The sequence below is a fragment of the Rhinopithecus roxellana genome, chromosome 6, assembly GCF_007565055.1.
Source record: "Rhinopithecus roxellana isolate Shanxi Qingling chromosome 6, ASM756505v1, whole genome shotgun sequence".
Taxonomy (NCBI): domain Eukaryota; kingdom Metazoa; phylum Chordata; class Mammalia; order Primates; family Cercopithecidae; genus Rhinopithecus; species Rhinopithecus roxellana.
Window position 1 is genome coordinate 61,117,483 of NC_044554.1, and position 15,248 is coordinate 61,132,730.

The 15,248-nt window shown below is 50.4% G+C and overlaps 1 protein-coding gene across 1 annotated transcript in view; it reads left to right on the forward strand.

Annotated features, from left to right (window-relative positions):
- The window catches only part of PLXNA4 (plexin A4), a 522,503-nt gene that overhangs the window by 484,023 nt on the left and 23,232 nt on the right, over positions 1–15,248 (forward strand). The window contains exons 25-28 of the mRNA XM_030933215.1: positions 2,334–2,493; positions 13,084–13,187; positions 13,731–13,830; positions 15,037–15,227. Of these exons, the coding sequence (XP_030789075.1) occupies positions 2,334–2,493; positions 13,084–13,187; positions 13,731–13,830; positions 15,037–15,227 (555 nt within the window). The remainder of the gene's footprint in view (positions 1–2,333; positions 2,494–13,083; positions 13,188–13,730; positions 13,831–15,036; positions 15,228–15,248) is intronic.

Sequence of the window (15,248 nt, forward strand, 5' to 3'; positions counted from 1 at the left end):
GATTGATGCTGGAGCTTGGACTGGTGTGGCCAAGGACCCTGCTAGTGGGAGTGCCCCAGTACCAACATCAGCAACATCTGGGTGCTAGAGTACAAGATGCCTACCTAGAAGCTCACTAGAACACTAGGTGCCCATGTGGAAGCCTGGAGCCAGGCAATACTAGACGCCTACCTGGTAGCCTGCAAGAGCACTAATTGCCCGCCTGGGAGCCTGCTGGATCACTAGATGCCCACCTGGGAGCCTGCCAGAGTGCTAGGTGTCTGCCCGGGAGCCTGCTGGAGTTCTAGACATGCACCTGGAAGCCTGCTAGAGCACTAGATGCCCACAGGAGGGCATGAACCTAGGAGCATTAGCTAGTTGCCTGGGAACCTGGAAAAATGGAGAATCTCAGGCCCCATCCCAGACCTCCTAGATCAGAATTTGTATCTCAACAAAGCCCCCATGTGCTTGTATACACATTAGTGTTTGAGAGGCAGTTCCCTGGCAGAGAAATCACGAGGCAGCTTGTTCACAAACTAGCCAAGGAGCATGGGGGAAGGGAACCTGTGGGTGGAGTTCTGGCTTGGCCAGTGGCCAGTGGCTCTGTCCTTCTGTGGGGCCACTGCTTCCACTTTAGAGCGCCAACTCCTGCCCTGAAGTGCACCATGGAGTTGTTCTCATGAGGCCATGCTGAACTCCTGCAGCAACTAGAAATGCCAGGAGATTACATTTAGGTGGCCGCCTCTGCCTCATGGGTCCCTCAGAGGAGGAAGCCCAGAGCAAACCATGTTGCTGTCTTGGGAAGGCTAAGCTGCCCCACCAGGGCCCAGAGGACAGGACAGCACAGCAGGGGCTGCCAGAACAGCCCAATGGTCAGGCTTTCCTCGGCTGTGGAGCAGAGGGAAGGGGCCAGAAGACTCTTAGAAGGAGGGGAGAGCTGGGAGGAGGCACACGTGGAGTATTTAGGGCAGAGGTCTCTCCACCATTGTTTTCAGGTTAGGGCATTTTGAGGGTGAGAGTTTGGTTTTATAGATTTCAGGGGTTTTTTTTCTTCCCCTTCTTAATGGAATAAGCATGTTTCCATTGGAGCTCATAGCAGTCTAGTTGCTAATGAAAGGCAGGTGCCCAGAGCCCAGGGTTCTGATTGCCACCACATGGAGCAAGAAGGGGGTGGAGTGGGAGAGAGACTGGTGTCTGGCTCTGCAAACCAGATAGGACAATTGGGAAATGCTTATGGGGCACAGAGGGAGTGAAATTTCCAAGAAGAAGAGAGACTCACAGAGGGCTTCCTGGCAGCAGGGCCCGAGGGAGAGTTCAGGAGCCCAGAAGGGGAGGGCCACTTGGCATCAGTACCCCTAGGATGCCCAGCCTCTCTGCCCTGGATCTTGTGCCCTCACTTATTCCAGTACCCACAGCACCCACCCCCGTTCCCCACCAGTCCACCCAGGAGCCCACATGGTGCCGTCGATGTAGAAATATCCCACTGTGAGAACGGCAAGAGAAGAAAAGCCTTGTTCTTTTTAAAGGAAAAGCCCAGAACTTTTTCAAGGAAAAAATAAGAATAAAAAGATAGTTTGGTGAAGCAGAGTTTTAACTTTTCCTACTAGTTCCAAAAAGAGAAATGGAAGCCCTGAACTATGCAGTCACCTCTTCCCCCAATACAGGGGTTCAAGTTCAGGGCCAGGAAAGAATCTCAGGTGTCTTGAACCTGCAATCTTTAAAGGGCATCTTTTTATTTTTAAAGAATACATTAAGTGTCTTATAGATTTGCCAACCTCTAATCAGGCGAATGAAACCTTCACAAAAATCGAAGCTTGTGAAATCTTTGGAGAAAGAAGCCAGATTCCTATTAGTTCTGTGTGTGAGTGTGCATCCGAGAAGGAGTGACAAGAAGGAGACAGACACACGTGGATGGACAGGGGGTTTCAGAGGTGGGCGAGGGTCCGGGTCTGCCGCTGCGACACTGCCTCCTGTGTGCATGTGAGAGAGACAGCACGTGTGCATGGATGCTTTGGTGTCTGTTCTGTTGCAAATTTCCCCTCACTGCTTCCACATGCTTGGGCATTGTCCCTTTGAAAAATCAGGATTCTAATGAAGTTTGTTCTGACAAGGAGTGAAGTGTGCAGCTTGCACTCCCTCAAGGACATTGAAGCCAAGGCATTGTCCTGCTTACCCGAACAGGAAAGGGCAGTGGGCTTGGTGGGATCACAGATAGCCTGGAGCCACCCTACACCTCCCCAGCCAATCCTGGAGAGGGGGAGCCGTTTAGGACGGGATCCCAGGGTGCTGCTGGGAATCTAGGAGCTTTTCCTGCTACCCCATTTCATATCCTCCTCTCCCCACCTTTCCTTCAGGTCCTGAGCTGTGTCAGCCCAGACAATGCCAACAGCCCCGAGGTCCCAGTAAAGATCCTCAACTGTGACACCATCACTCAGGTCAAGGAGAAGATTCTGGATGCCATCTTTAAGAATGTGCCTTGCTCCCACCGGCCCAAAGCTGCAGATATGGATCTGGGTGAGTAGGCTGTCCACCCAGGGGCTGTCCTTGTGTCTGGTCCTGAACACACCTTACCTTCTCCTGTCAGCAGAGGCAGGGCTGGGGTAGAGATCCAAGGGGGAGAATCACTGGCTGGAGAGAGTCAGGCATGCCCGGACCCCCGAGGAGCCCACGGGGTTGCCTTCCTGGACTGCTTGGAATTGACCAGAGCTGGTCTGTGAACAGTTTGCAGAGAGGAGGCCACGAGTCACTTGGTAGTCTGTCAGTAATCTGCCTGGCAGGATATGCCTCTGGGGTCCTTTGAATAGCAGAGGGGTGGGAAATGAAGGAGTCATATCTAGAAGGAAAGGGATTTAAGGGCAGAGTCCGCTAGTCTGAGCTCCTGCATCCCAAGGTCCTGCCACTACCTCTGTTGTCACCCGAGGCTCTTCCCTTCCACTCAGTTCCGTGGCTATAATTTTTGCTGAATACCTACAGCTTGAGGGAGCTGGATCAGTGATAGAGAATGGAGAGAAAGTATAGGGAAAATGAGATATGACAGCCTGCTGGGGAGAAGGATGACATTTTAACTCAATGTTCCATGAATAGATCTCCCAGCCTCTATAAACAAGAGCATGCTGGTTAGGGCCACCTGTACTTAGAGCCAGTTATGGCTTGCATAAGCATTTCATAGTATGCTATCTGGGGGAAATCCTCATGGGGAGCCCCAGGATCTGAAGAGGCCTGTGGGGAAGAGAGGTGGTTCCAGCATTATGAGCCAGCATCAAGCACATCTAGATTTGAGTCCTGGTGCCTCCAAATCCTAGCTGTGTGACCCTGGTTAAGTAACCTGTGTGTATGCCTTAGTTTCCTAGCTGTAAATGAAGATAATCATAGTGCCTGCCTTGTAGTAAGAATTCAGTGAGATCATGCATGTAAAAGCCTCTTTAATGCAGTGTGTGGTCCATCGTACACATTCAGTAAGTATTGGCTGCTGCTGTCACTGATTATGAGGATAATATAAGAATACTGAGTGTGCCTGTTTGTTGATGCTGGGCATGGAAGGAGAAGCACTGATGTGTGTATATGCTCGTATCTGGAGATTCCTGGCAACATAGTGGTGGGAGGACCCCTCAGACGCCTCTAATCCATCCATCTGGCCTCTAAGCTGGCTTTGGCTAAGCCATCCAAGACAGACGGGCATCTATGCTATTTTCTAGAATCCAGAGGGAATTTTCATCGCCTCCCACTGCTTCACCCCACTCCCTCTGAATTCTGATGCCTAAAGATTCTTAGGATCAGGAAGTTGTAGCAACTCCTCTAAATTCTCACTTCTTCATTTAACCCCATCTTCTCTCTCTTGGCTCTTGGCTGAAGGTGTTTGGCCCTGTGCTCTGAGCTTGGATGCTGAGGGAGGGACATTGGGTGAACATGTGTCTCCCTCCACTGTGGAGTTGTCTCTGAGTATGCTGTTTCTGGGACACAGAGGAAGCCCATATGTGATGTGGTGGGGAGGGGTGTGAGTGTGTGCTCATGTGTGTGCCCTTAGAGTCAGACCAGACCTATGTGTCTGTGTGCATTTGATTTGCTTTTGCTGCCATGAAGATCCCACAGACTCACAGGGTGAAGGAATCTGTTATGGCCCAGTGGGAGACAGAACAGTTCCTGGAAGGAGGATTTTTGTGTTCCCCACGTCCAAACAATTGAGTGGGATACGCCTTAAAGGGTTTTTCCAGGGAGAATTGAGTTTGGTAGTGGAACCAGCTAGCACCCACTGTTCCTTTGTTTTATCTGTGGGCATCTTCAGCTTTGCAGGGTCCTTAATGCAATTCAGGTGGGAGGAGAGTCCACACAGAGTGGGGCCAAGAGGGAGAGCTGTGCTAGGAGCAGGCTCCTTCATGCTGGAAGCTGAGATTGCCAAGGTGTGCCAGAACACAGAAGGAGCACCTGCATGCAGCTGCATGAGGAGATGTATGCTTCTGTGCTTAAGAATAGGTGATCTCCCATGGAGGGGCTCACAGAAGGCAGCCCCGTGAGCTTCGTCCTGAGAGTCCCTTAAATCGCTCCCTTAAAAAGCCTGGGAGCACAAGCCCAGCAAAGCAAGTCTTTTATGGGATGCAGAGCCTCCTGAAGCCAGAGTTCTAGACTATCTGGAGTGGAAACAGCAGCAGCAGACAAAGCAGGCGCAGTCGTTCCTGCCATCCACCATGATGAAAGGAAGCCCAAGGGCAGCTCTGCAACAAGGGCCTGCCCAAGGGTGGCTGGTCTGTGCAGCTAGAGGCTGCGCAAGCCAGGGAAAGGCTACCCACTTCCAAGGGGAAACAGGTCTCCAGTGCTCACCGTGACTGTTCAAGCTCCAGGCACCCAAACAAGCAGAGGTGATCCCTCTGCCATCACATTTGCTGCTGGGCCACACCTGGAGAAATAAGATCCCCACAGCAGGGACAGATAACAGGGAGAAGCAAAGAGAGGCCTGGGGCAGTTTGAACCTTAGGGCCCCCTCTCACTGGGAAGGGGCATCTCGCTGAGCTGCTCAGCAACGTCTCCCTGCTCAACCATGATGGGTGCTCTTCTGAGAAGTTCCCTTTTTTCCTTTTAAATCCAGTGTTTGGAGCTGCCCGCAAAGCTCTAGGCTTCTTCTTACCAAAGGTAGATTGCATCGCAAGAAAAATGGGGCCTGCTGAGAGACCCAAATGCTTTTTCCACACCGTTCAATCACAGCCCCCAAGAGGAGAGAAAGGCAAGGAAAGTTGTTCCCATCATGTAGGTGAAAGTGCTTTGAAAGCCTAAGAGCAATTTACAAGTGTAAGGTGTGACTATTTATGCCAATAGGACGCATAGCACATTGGCACTCACTCAGCCCCAAGTGCTGGACAGGGCCAAGACAGCACAGTATGCCCCCCGACTTTCTCCCCCTACCCGCTGTGCTTTCTTCTCCCACTGCTGAGGGCATCCAGCAAAGGTTGCCTTCCCTCTCCTGATGCCCAGCCCCTGGCACGTCAGGAGCACCCATCCCAGGCCAGCTCAGCAGGAAGCAAAGACATTTGGCACCACCCTGTCATTGTCCCAAGTAAATACAGCCCAACCCTCCCCGCTCTTGCTTGGCTTTTGGCTCCTGCCTTTCATCATCGCTGTGGCCCCTGGCTTTGCCTAACTGCTCACTCCTGACATGTCTATTCATTGCTCCTCAGAGCTCTCCCACTCCTCTCCCTCTACTCCCTCACCAGACTTGTCCAGGCATTAAGGAGCTAAGATGGGAAACCACAGTAATAAGGGTTCTCCAAAGAAATAGAACCAACAAGGGTTGTGTGCGTGCGTGTATGCGTGCGTGCATATGTGTGTGTCTAGAAACAGAAAGAGAGAGAGATTCATTTTAAAGAGGTGGTCACACGATTATGGAGGCTGGCAAGTCGAAAATCTGCAGGGTTGGCTGGCAGGCTGGAGACCCAGGGAGGAGGCGACATTACAGTTTCTCAAGGGAGGTCAATCTTTTGTTCCAGTCAGGACTTCAACTGATTGGATGGGGCCTACATTATGGAGAGAAATCTGCTTTACTCAAAATCCCCCCCGGTATAAATGTTAATCTCATAGAAAGACACCCTCACAGAAACATCTCGAATACTGTGTGACCAAATATCTGGGCACTATGGCCCAGCCAAGTTGACATGTAGAATTAACTATCCCCGGAACCGCAGGGCCCACCTTCGCTGCAATCTGTTGGAAGCTGGGGAAGGAAAGCGACCACAGCGGGAGGAGCTGGGACTGAGGCGGAGCTCTAAGGCACAGTGCCCAGGTAGCACTCCCCCTGCTACCCTTGAGGCTGTCCCCACAACCAGGTTTACGTCCCTTTCCACTCACAGGTATCTGGGCAGGGTAGGTACCTGTTTGCCTCACTTAACTCTTTGACAAACATGAGAAGATCCTACCCTGTGGCCAGCTCTGTGCCAGGCATGGAGATGCCAAAGTGCCTAGGAGAAGTTCCCCGCTTCTTAGCAGACTAACGGAGACAGGACATTTTTCTGTCTGAACTAAGGAGCTCTTTTTCCTCCTCCCTTCACTCCTCAAGGGAAATCATTGGTGCCATTCTTTCCCCTGCACAGATAGAGAATCTGCAGCTCAGAGAAGCACAGTGCCTGGGCCCAGGTACACAGCAGGGAGGTGGAGAGAACTCCGATTCCCTTCACACGCAGTCTCCTCTGCGGCCCCCATTTCCTCTCCCTTCTGCCACTGTCCATGACCTCCAGAGATTCCTGTAGTTTAATGCAAAAGCTCTATCAATAGCCCCAGAACTCCACCATCCTCTCTCTGTCTTGCGGCTCAAGTCGAGCGAGCTGAAAGGATATATTTTTTCAAATAAGTAATTCCTGTAGGCAATAAAAAGATACACTATCTTCTGAGTGAAATATAAAGAGTTCACAGCAGCTGTCTCCCCAGTTTGCATTTTCCTCTGCACCTGATGGGAAGGACAGATAAAGATAATGGGATTTTTCTTTCTTTTTTATTTCACCTCCCTCTCTCCCTGGAAGGTGGAAATGTAACAAATTGGATTGTGAGTGTGTCTGTCCTTTGTGCTTGGTGCCTGGAGCAGGGCATCCGGCTGCTGGGCAGAGCTGCTGCGAGAGAGGTCAGAGCTAGCAATCTTCTCTTGGTGCCATGCATATGAATGCCAGGGTCACCTTTCCTCCTTCCCACTGACACCACCTGCCTTCTAAACTCTTCTTTGACCCACCACACCGCCTGGAGTCATGCCAGAGCCCTGTGTTCCACATTCAAGAATATCTACTAAGTTCTAGCTTGTCTCTCTCAAATCAGAAAGTGGGGCACAGCCTGCCTTTGCCTTTCACTCTCCAGGCATCCCTAAATAGCAACAACTGACCAGTGCACAGCACTTTACAGTTTACAAAGATCTAGTACCTTCAGTGCAAAGAATGCACTTCTATTCAGGAACTTCTTCTTTTAAGCACCAGATATCATAGTTCAATCATGTTATATCTGGGAACTTGCTGTCACAATAATTTTTTTTTAACAGAACATTTTTAGAGGGTCACCCCTCCTGCTCCCAGGTGAATTTTCTGGCCTTTTTAGCAGATACACTCTGATCTTCTCTTGGCTCTCCTAGCTCTTCTCTGGTGCCTGCTCCCAGCACTTCAGCTTGGCCAGATGTTGAAGGTCTCAGGGCTCTCCGCCAGGTGTTTCCTTGGGGCTCCCTGCTGACAGGCATGCAGAGCCATAGAATCTTGTCTCCTCCTCCAGCCTCCTTCTTGGCCCAAGGTTTGGAGGGTGGAGTGGGCCCTGTGCAGGGCTGGTGTGTGCTTCTAGTGAGAACCTGTTCGCAGTGCCCCCAAGGTAAGGAAAGGTGGCAGGGGTGAAAGTCCAGGCATGTGGTCATGAAGGTTGTCCTGCGTAAACTGTGCAGGTCAATTTTGCTGGCTCTGCCTAGCCCAGTTGGTGCCTCCTTCCACCCTTGCCTTTCTTCAGCAGCCCTTCCTGAAGCTTCCTGGGATGGGTCTGAGGAGAGATGATGATAGGAAGACTGGAAGGGGAGTTAATGCAAAGCCTGAAGGGTCCCCAGCCTGAGGTAAAAGGAGGTGCATGTGCACATGTGTGTGCGCATGTGTGTGCGCGCATGTATGTGCATCTGTGTGCGTGTGTGTGTGCATGTGTGTGTGCCTGTGTGTGTGTGCGCGTGTGTGTGCAAGTGTGTGCGCATGTGTGTGTGTGCATGTGTGGGTGCCCTTGCACCCACCTGCATATCTACACTGTGAGGGCCAGAACTACAGGGTGCTGTGCACCCTGGGGAGAGTTTGCCTCTTAGCATGGCACCCACTGGTGGGTAGGGGACTCTTCAAGAGTCAGACCAGTGGGGTCCTCCATGCCAGCATCTCCTTCCAGGTTGGCCTGTGGAGGATCTCAGCTTCCCACTGCCAATTACATGGCTCTCCACACACTTGAAGGCAAGACGGGTTCCCTCTACCTCCCCTTCCTAGAGACTCTGCAAGCACAACCTCGCCATCTTCTGAACATCCCTGAAACCCACACCCCTAAGCATCCCTGAAACACATCTCCACAGCCATCTCCTGAGCGTCCCTGAAACCCACCCTTCCACACTGGCTTAGCTTAGGTCCTCACTGCTACTTCTGCTTTGAACAAAGGTGGCCATCCGGGCAGGGATCATGCCTCTTTGTCCCTCTAATAATGCTCTCCTCTCCTTATCCCCTCTCTGCTCTGTCTTGATGGCCTCAGCTCAGTCCCAGACACCTTGGCAAGGCATGCTGGATCTTTCTTAACTCAGGTCCTGATCTCCCTACACCTCTCCAGCCTCTCCTTTCAACTTTCTCCTGCTCAGACTCATCGATCCCTAGAACTGTGGCATGAGTGTCACCTTTGAACCAGAACACTTATCCCCCTGGCCAGCCAGCAAACGCCCACTCATCCTTCACAATTTAACCTGGGCAGCCCTTTCCCACCAGCTCCTTGTAGCTCTTCCTCCCTGTCTCACCCCTGCCCTGACCACTGGGCTCTTGCACAGCCCCTCCACACAAGAAGTCTTCAAGGGCAAGGGTTTATGTTTTACTCCGTTTTCTTGTTTAACTACCTCTCATACCCAACTGGCAGTGCCCAGCACACTGGGGGCACAGAGTAAGTGTTCTTTGATGAATGAGTGAGCATCGAGCTGCAACACCTCCTGGACCTGGGTTCTCACCATGGAGACTGCGTCTTGTGAGATGGGACTCTAGGTGTCCTCTTTTGTAGGAGCAGGTGTTTGTGAGGAGTCACTCTGCCCCAGGATTTGCTTCAGTCCTCTCTGAGCTCAGCATCTCATAGCATTTGATGCCTGGGAGGTATTTTCCGGCTTCTCACTATGCCCTATGGGCAGGCAAAAGGCCAAAAGGCTCAGCCTTCATGGGAGGACTGTGGTCATTGGCTGAGCTATGACATTGCCTCTCAACTGGTCCTAATGTGGTCACCTCCTACGGAGCAAGGTAGAGAATCAAAAGAGAGATATTTTTAGTGATATTTTTATAGGCAAGACAGAAGGAGCCCATCTGGTGAAGAGAGGGCTGGACCAAGCACTGGGGGACCTGGGTTCTATTTATTTTCATTACTGTTATTAAAACTAAGCACACATTGAATATGCAACAAAGCACAAAATTAGATACCGCCCTCACAGAGAGCCTCCTGAGGCTGATTCAGCCAGCCGTGCACACCATGAGAGGACCAGGGTGCTGGCCTTCATATCTAAGGTGGCAGGGCTGTCTCATCCTCAGCTCACTCAACCTGACCTTGAGATCTTTACTTCTGGGGTGGGGATGAGATTTTATGAGCCCAGCCATGCAGCTCAGGAGAGGGCACTGTTCCTGGGCTAGAGGGAAGCCACCTGCGATGGCCTTTGACCTTGGCTTTTCCAGGCCCCTGCTTTACTCTGCTTTACAACAGAGCTCTATGGCTCAGACTTCTATTGAGAGAAGGTCAGGAAGTTGTAACAGGAGCACTCCAGAAAGCTGAGCCCATACCCACTATCTGATCTTCTTGAGATATTTCGTGATGAGTCTAGGGAAAATAGAGACCATAACTGGCCTGAAGAAGGGGTTTCAGGAAAGGAAGGAGGGCAGGTAAGTATGGAAGTGAAAGTGGGTTCTGGCCAACAGGGTAAAAGCAAGGAATTTGGGCCGAGAAGGGTGACATTAAGGGTGGGCTTTCCTTGTCAGCCTACTTGAATTATTCTGTGCCAGGGAATGTGGGGCTGCCCACCAGTTATACTCCACCCTCTCTCCTCCATTCTGTGTTCAGCTGGGTGGCCTACCTGTGATCCTTTCTCCTTTCCTGAAAGCCTCAGGAATGGAGCTGCCTATATCAGCTGCCCATCCCTCTGGGCTCTCTTTCATCAGGACTAGGTTGTAGATGCTACAAAGCAATAATTTCAACTACTACTTTCTTCTTCTCCTTCTCCTTCTTCCTCTTCCTTTTCTCCCCCTTCCCCTTCTTCTCCTTCTCCTCCTTCTCTTCCTCCTTCTTCTTCTTCCTCTTCCTCCTCCTCTTCTTCCTCCTCTTATTCTTCCTCTTCTCCTTCCTTCTCTTCTTCTTTCTCCCTTCTTCTTCTTCTTTCACCTTTCTGATATTTCAGAAAAAAAAGCACATAGTAAGTTCTGTCTAGGAGATAACAAAACAATAGGCTTGAGTGATCTAAAAGCAAGCTAAGTGTACTCCTTGATTTCAGCCCCCTCTCTGTATATTGGCTTTTGGGGGAACATTCCTGACTTTTTGAGATAAGTCCCAAGGAGACATGACTATCTACCCAGTCTTTTTGGATAGGGGCATGGAGGTAGGTAGACTCTCATTCTCATTCTCATAATTTCTGGGAATGACTCAGACAGGGTTGTTGAGTATGGCCGCCCAGGCTGTGCACTGCACAGCTCGAAGGGGAATTGTACATCATGGAAGAAAACCTGCCCTGGCACCCAGAATCAGTCACCAACTGTCATTGCCTAATAGACCAGGCCATGTAGTTTATTCGGATGCTCCTGAGATGTGCTACAATTCTTTATCAGCAAGGAGTACCAGTGCAGCTGCTAAGCTAGAGGGCTGTCTGTCCACTGGCACCTTCTCCTTCTAGTCCTAGCAAGCCCCATAGTCACTTCAGTGGAGGAGACTCCCTTGGGGCCCAGCCAGAGGACTTAGTGTCCAGAGCTGAGTTCATTGCATCCCTCTCCCTAGCCCAAATGTGAGGAAAGCAGAAGCTGGCTCCCTTTTGTGTTGTGCCTTACAGCTGTTCCTCCACCCCATGCAGCCTCTGACTTAACCAGATGCCGCTCACTATGCAAGCAGGGGAAACTCACTGCCATATACTCCCCAACCCAGACTGGTGTCTGCCAGCATCCAGCTGCACAGCACATCAGCTCTCTGGCCAGCTTGGAGAGATTCCTCTTCCTTTGCTCCAACCACTCAAAAGTGCATGCATGCATACCTCCATAAAATAACAAAACAAAACCAAAAAATTCAAGAAACAACACAATAACAAGCAAAAATGCTAGTGACCAGATACCTCAGTGAGGCATTTTCCCCTTTGCCCATTAGCCTAACTGCCCCAGACCATAATCACCATGAACAATCCCAGCTGTGACATCCACCGGACTAAGGGATGGATGGTCCCCAGAGACTTCCAGTGAACAAGCATATAGTCCCTATGCTTTCATTCCTTTGACCACCTGACATGAAGCTAAGCTCTAAATTAGGCAGCAGGGAAGCCCCAGGGACTGCAGCCCCAGGGACTGGAGGCAAGGGGCTTAGATTTTAGAAGCATCTCTGTTATTCCAAAGGGCGTGCCATCTGTGAAATGGGATTGGCAGCACAGACCACAACAAATGCACAATGCAGGGAGGAATTGGTGCTCTCTGCCACGAATGTGGCTGGTTGTGGACCAGCCTTGGCAGGAGGGAAACGAGGAAGAGAATCTGAACATGTGGCTCTGTGAGACATAGGAAGAAATCCCTGGTGGGTCAAGCAGTGACTGCCAGGCCACTTCATCCAACAACTAACCATACTCTGAATGAGCCCAGCGTTCTATGCACATTTCAGAAGTATCAGCATCTGAGAGGCATTGAGCAGGATCTGGGCTGCCTGGAAACCAAATGTTTGGCTTGTTGGCTGGAACACATGTTGCATTTGAATTTAAGAGGCTGTTTCTCCTTTCTGGTGTGTGTCCATGAGAATGGTATGTGTGCGTGCGTGAGCTCATACATGTGTGTGCTGCATGAATGTATGTGTGTCTGACATGCACATGGATTTTCATGCATGTACATTTTGAGATAGGAATGTGCACTTCTGCACCTACACGTGATTTGTACCAAGTATGGTGGTGGGGATTTGGCTGATGAGAAACAGCCTCCCATTTCCCCATGTGTGATCCATCAGTAAGCTCATATATTGTAGGTGTTTGGGCCCATGAGAATAATATGGGGATGTAAGTATATCCTTGTAACATCAAATAATTACGTGTTGGATAGATTACAATGTTGATATCATTTCATCAACTTTGTGGGGAAGGGGACGTTCATGGGCATGAGAATGGGTTTTGCTGATTTTTTCCATACTCTTTGACCCAATCTCCCTGACAAGGGTGACACACCTGCCAGTTTCACCCTATGGCATGCACCCCTGGAGCAGATCTGGGGCTGTTCAGTGACTGAGCCTACAGCCTTGATTTCATCAGCTCTAAGAGCTTCCAATCAAGCAAACAATCCACGCTACCACAACTGTGCCACTTTGCATTTGCCTCGTGCTTTGTCAAAGCTTAGTGTTTTATTATGTGCCTCTTTTGTTTGGCTAATACTTTTTGAGCATCTACTTTTTACAGATGTAGCGATTCCTAGCAAGCAGATGAGCAGGGGTGGGTAAGTGATGTTAGTCCCATTTTGGTAACATAGTTTGTTGGGATCAGAACCAGAACTGGAACTCAGGGCCTCTCTGCGTTGAGAGCTTTGGCACTCCATCTTCACAGGAGCATGTGCTAGCACTTACAATGGATACACCCTTGAGCTAGCACTGCGTAGGTTACCTACACAGGGGTCCTCAGCTTCCCCACAGGAGAGGTCAGAGGGCCTCTCTGAGATGCCACTGCTCTCTTGGCAGAGTGGCGACAAGGAAGTGGGGCAAGGATGATCTTGCAGGATGAAGACATCACCACCAAGATTGAAAATGACTGGAAACGACTGAACACGCTGGCCCACTACCAGGTGAGAGGAATGTGGAAAGGGGAGGAGCTAGCCAACTACAAGTCCCTTGCCCTGGAAATCATTGCCCTGGAATAACAGGGCTAGACAGCAAGCCCCTCAACAGCACTCCATGTTCCCTTAGTGCTCCAGAGGAAATTGATGTCTCCCAGCCAAGAAACCAGGGAACCCTGACCTCTTTGGAGATAACATGCTGACATGCACACTTTCTGCAGGGCACGGGCAGAGTCCCTAAGGAAGGCCCTCCTGAGAAGTTCCTCTGGGCATTTGAGACTGGGTCATTTTCCAGGGAAGCACGGGGATTCAGAATGCTAGGGAGGAGCTCTTGCCAGAAGTTACTCCAAGAGAAGCCACAAAATCGAACACTAGTCAGTATCCAGAACTGTGTCTTGTTTTGCTCCCAGGAAAGCTGACAGCCTCCAAAGTCCCCTAGTTCTCCAGCAAGGCACCAATTGCCCCTTAGTGCCAAGTTCATCCTGATTTGTCCTTATTTCCTGGAGTGGCAGAGCTGCTGTGCCCAGGCCCTGAGAAGCTTTTTTCCTGTAGGTGCCAGATGGTTCCGTGGTGGCATTAGTGTCCAAGCAGGTGACAGCCTATAATGCAGTGAACAACTCCACCGTCTCCAGGACCTCAGCGAGTAAATATGGTAAGATCCTACCGAGTGTCCTGGGGAGGCCCAGGTGTCCTGAGCAGCTGTTGTCATGACAGCAGCATAGCCAGAAGGCAGGAGACTCTTGGAGAGGGGAGATGGGGCATCAGACAGGCTGACCATCAGGGAAGAGAGCCAGGTGGGGGAAGAGGCCCCTGGTTTCAGTCCATCACTCTGATGCATAAGCGAGACCTTCATTCATGAGCAAAAGAGTAAAGCCAACTTTCATGGATGTCTTCCAGGCTGTGAGATGCTATTCCTTGTGTGATAGCTATTATCTCACATCATGTTCATAACAATCTAGTGAATTAAATAATTATTATTTCCCCCTATTATGCAGATTAGTACATTATAACTCAGGTGCACAGAGGCTAAATGATTTGTAAGAGCCACTGTTATTTTGCAGTGGAGTGCAGGTACAGACCAGGTGCAAAGCTCTGCAGTGGTGGGGAGAGGGTGCTGGAGGTGGGATAGAAGCCAGAAGGAGCCCTGTTCTGCCCTATCTGTGTGCTTTGGGGCTAGTCATCTGACCACTATGAGCCTTGGTTATTTATTTATTTACCAGAAGAAGAGATTGAAAAATCTACTGACTGAACAGGGTCATTCTAGATAATATATAGATGAATAGAGAATAGTTCCTGCATACAGTAGGACTGCCCTTTCATTTTCCCGCTCAGTACTCATTTTGCAACACTTCACAAATACTGGTAGGAGTTTCAGCAAATAAACAGGAATAATTTGGCACAGGCCAGAGGGGAGGACAGACGAAGGTGAGCAGGTTACCAGGCGATTACTCATCCGATCAGCGGTTATTAAGGGAGACAGGCTACCTGCTCTTAAGCGTGTACTTAATTGGCTGCACAGAACTCATCCTGAGACATGACTTGAGAACTCTAACAAGGAAAAGCATTAAAAAAGTACAGGCTTATATTTTTTACAAATTGAATAATTAAGGGTTGACACGATGCAGAGTACAGGAAGGAGGGGGAGATCTGAGTGGGTAGAATTAGCCACAGATAGTTTCCTGGAGGTGGTGAGAAAGGCATCCCAATTTCAGGGAATGCACCAAACCAAGGCGAGGTGACAGCACCGGCCAATGGCAGGAATGATCAGACAGTCATTGGCTTCCACGATGCATGGTAAGGTGATGGGCTAAGGCCTTGTGGCCTCACATACATTGGGGGGTGATGCTTGCCTCGGCAGAAAACATGATCCGGTACACGGGCAGCCCTGACAGCCTCCGCTCACGGACACCTATGATCACTCCTGACCTGGAGAGTGGAGTCAAGATGTGGCATCTAGTGAAGAACCATGAGCACGGAGACCAGAAGGAGGGGGACCGGGGGAGCAAGATGGTGTCCGAAATCTACCTGACCCGACTCCTGGCCACTAAGGTATCAGACTTGAGAACTGGG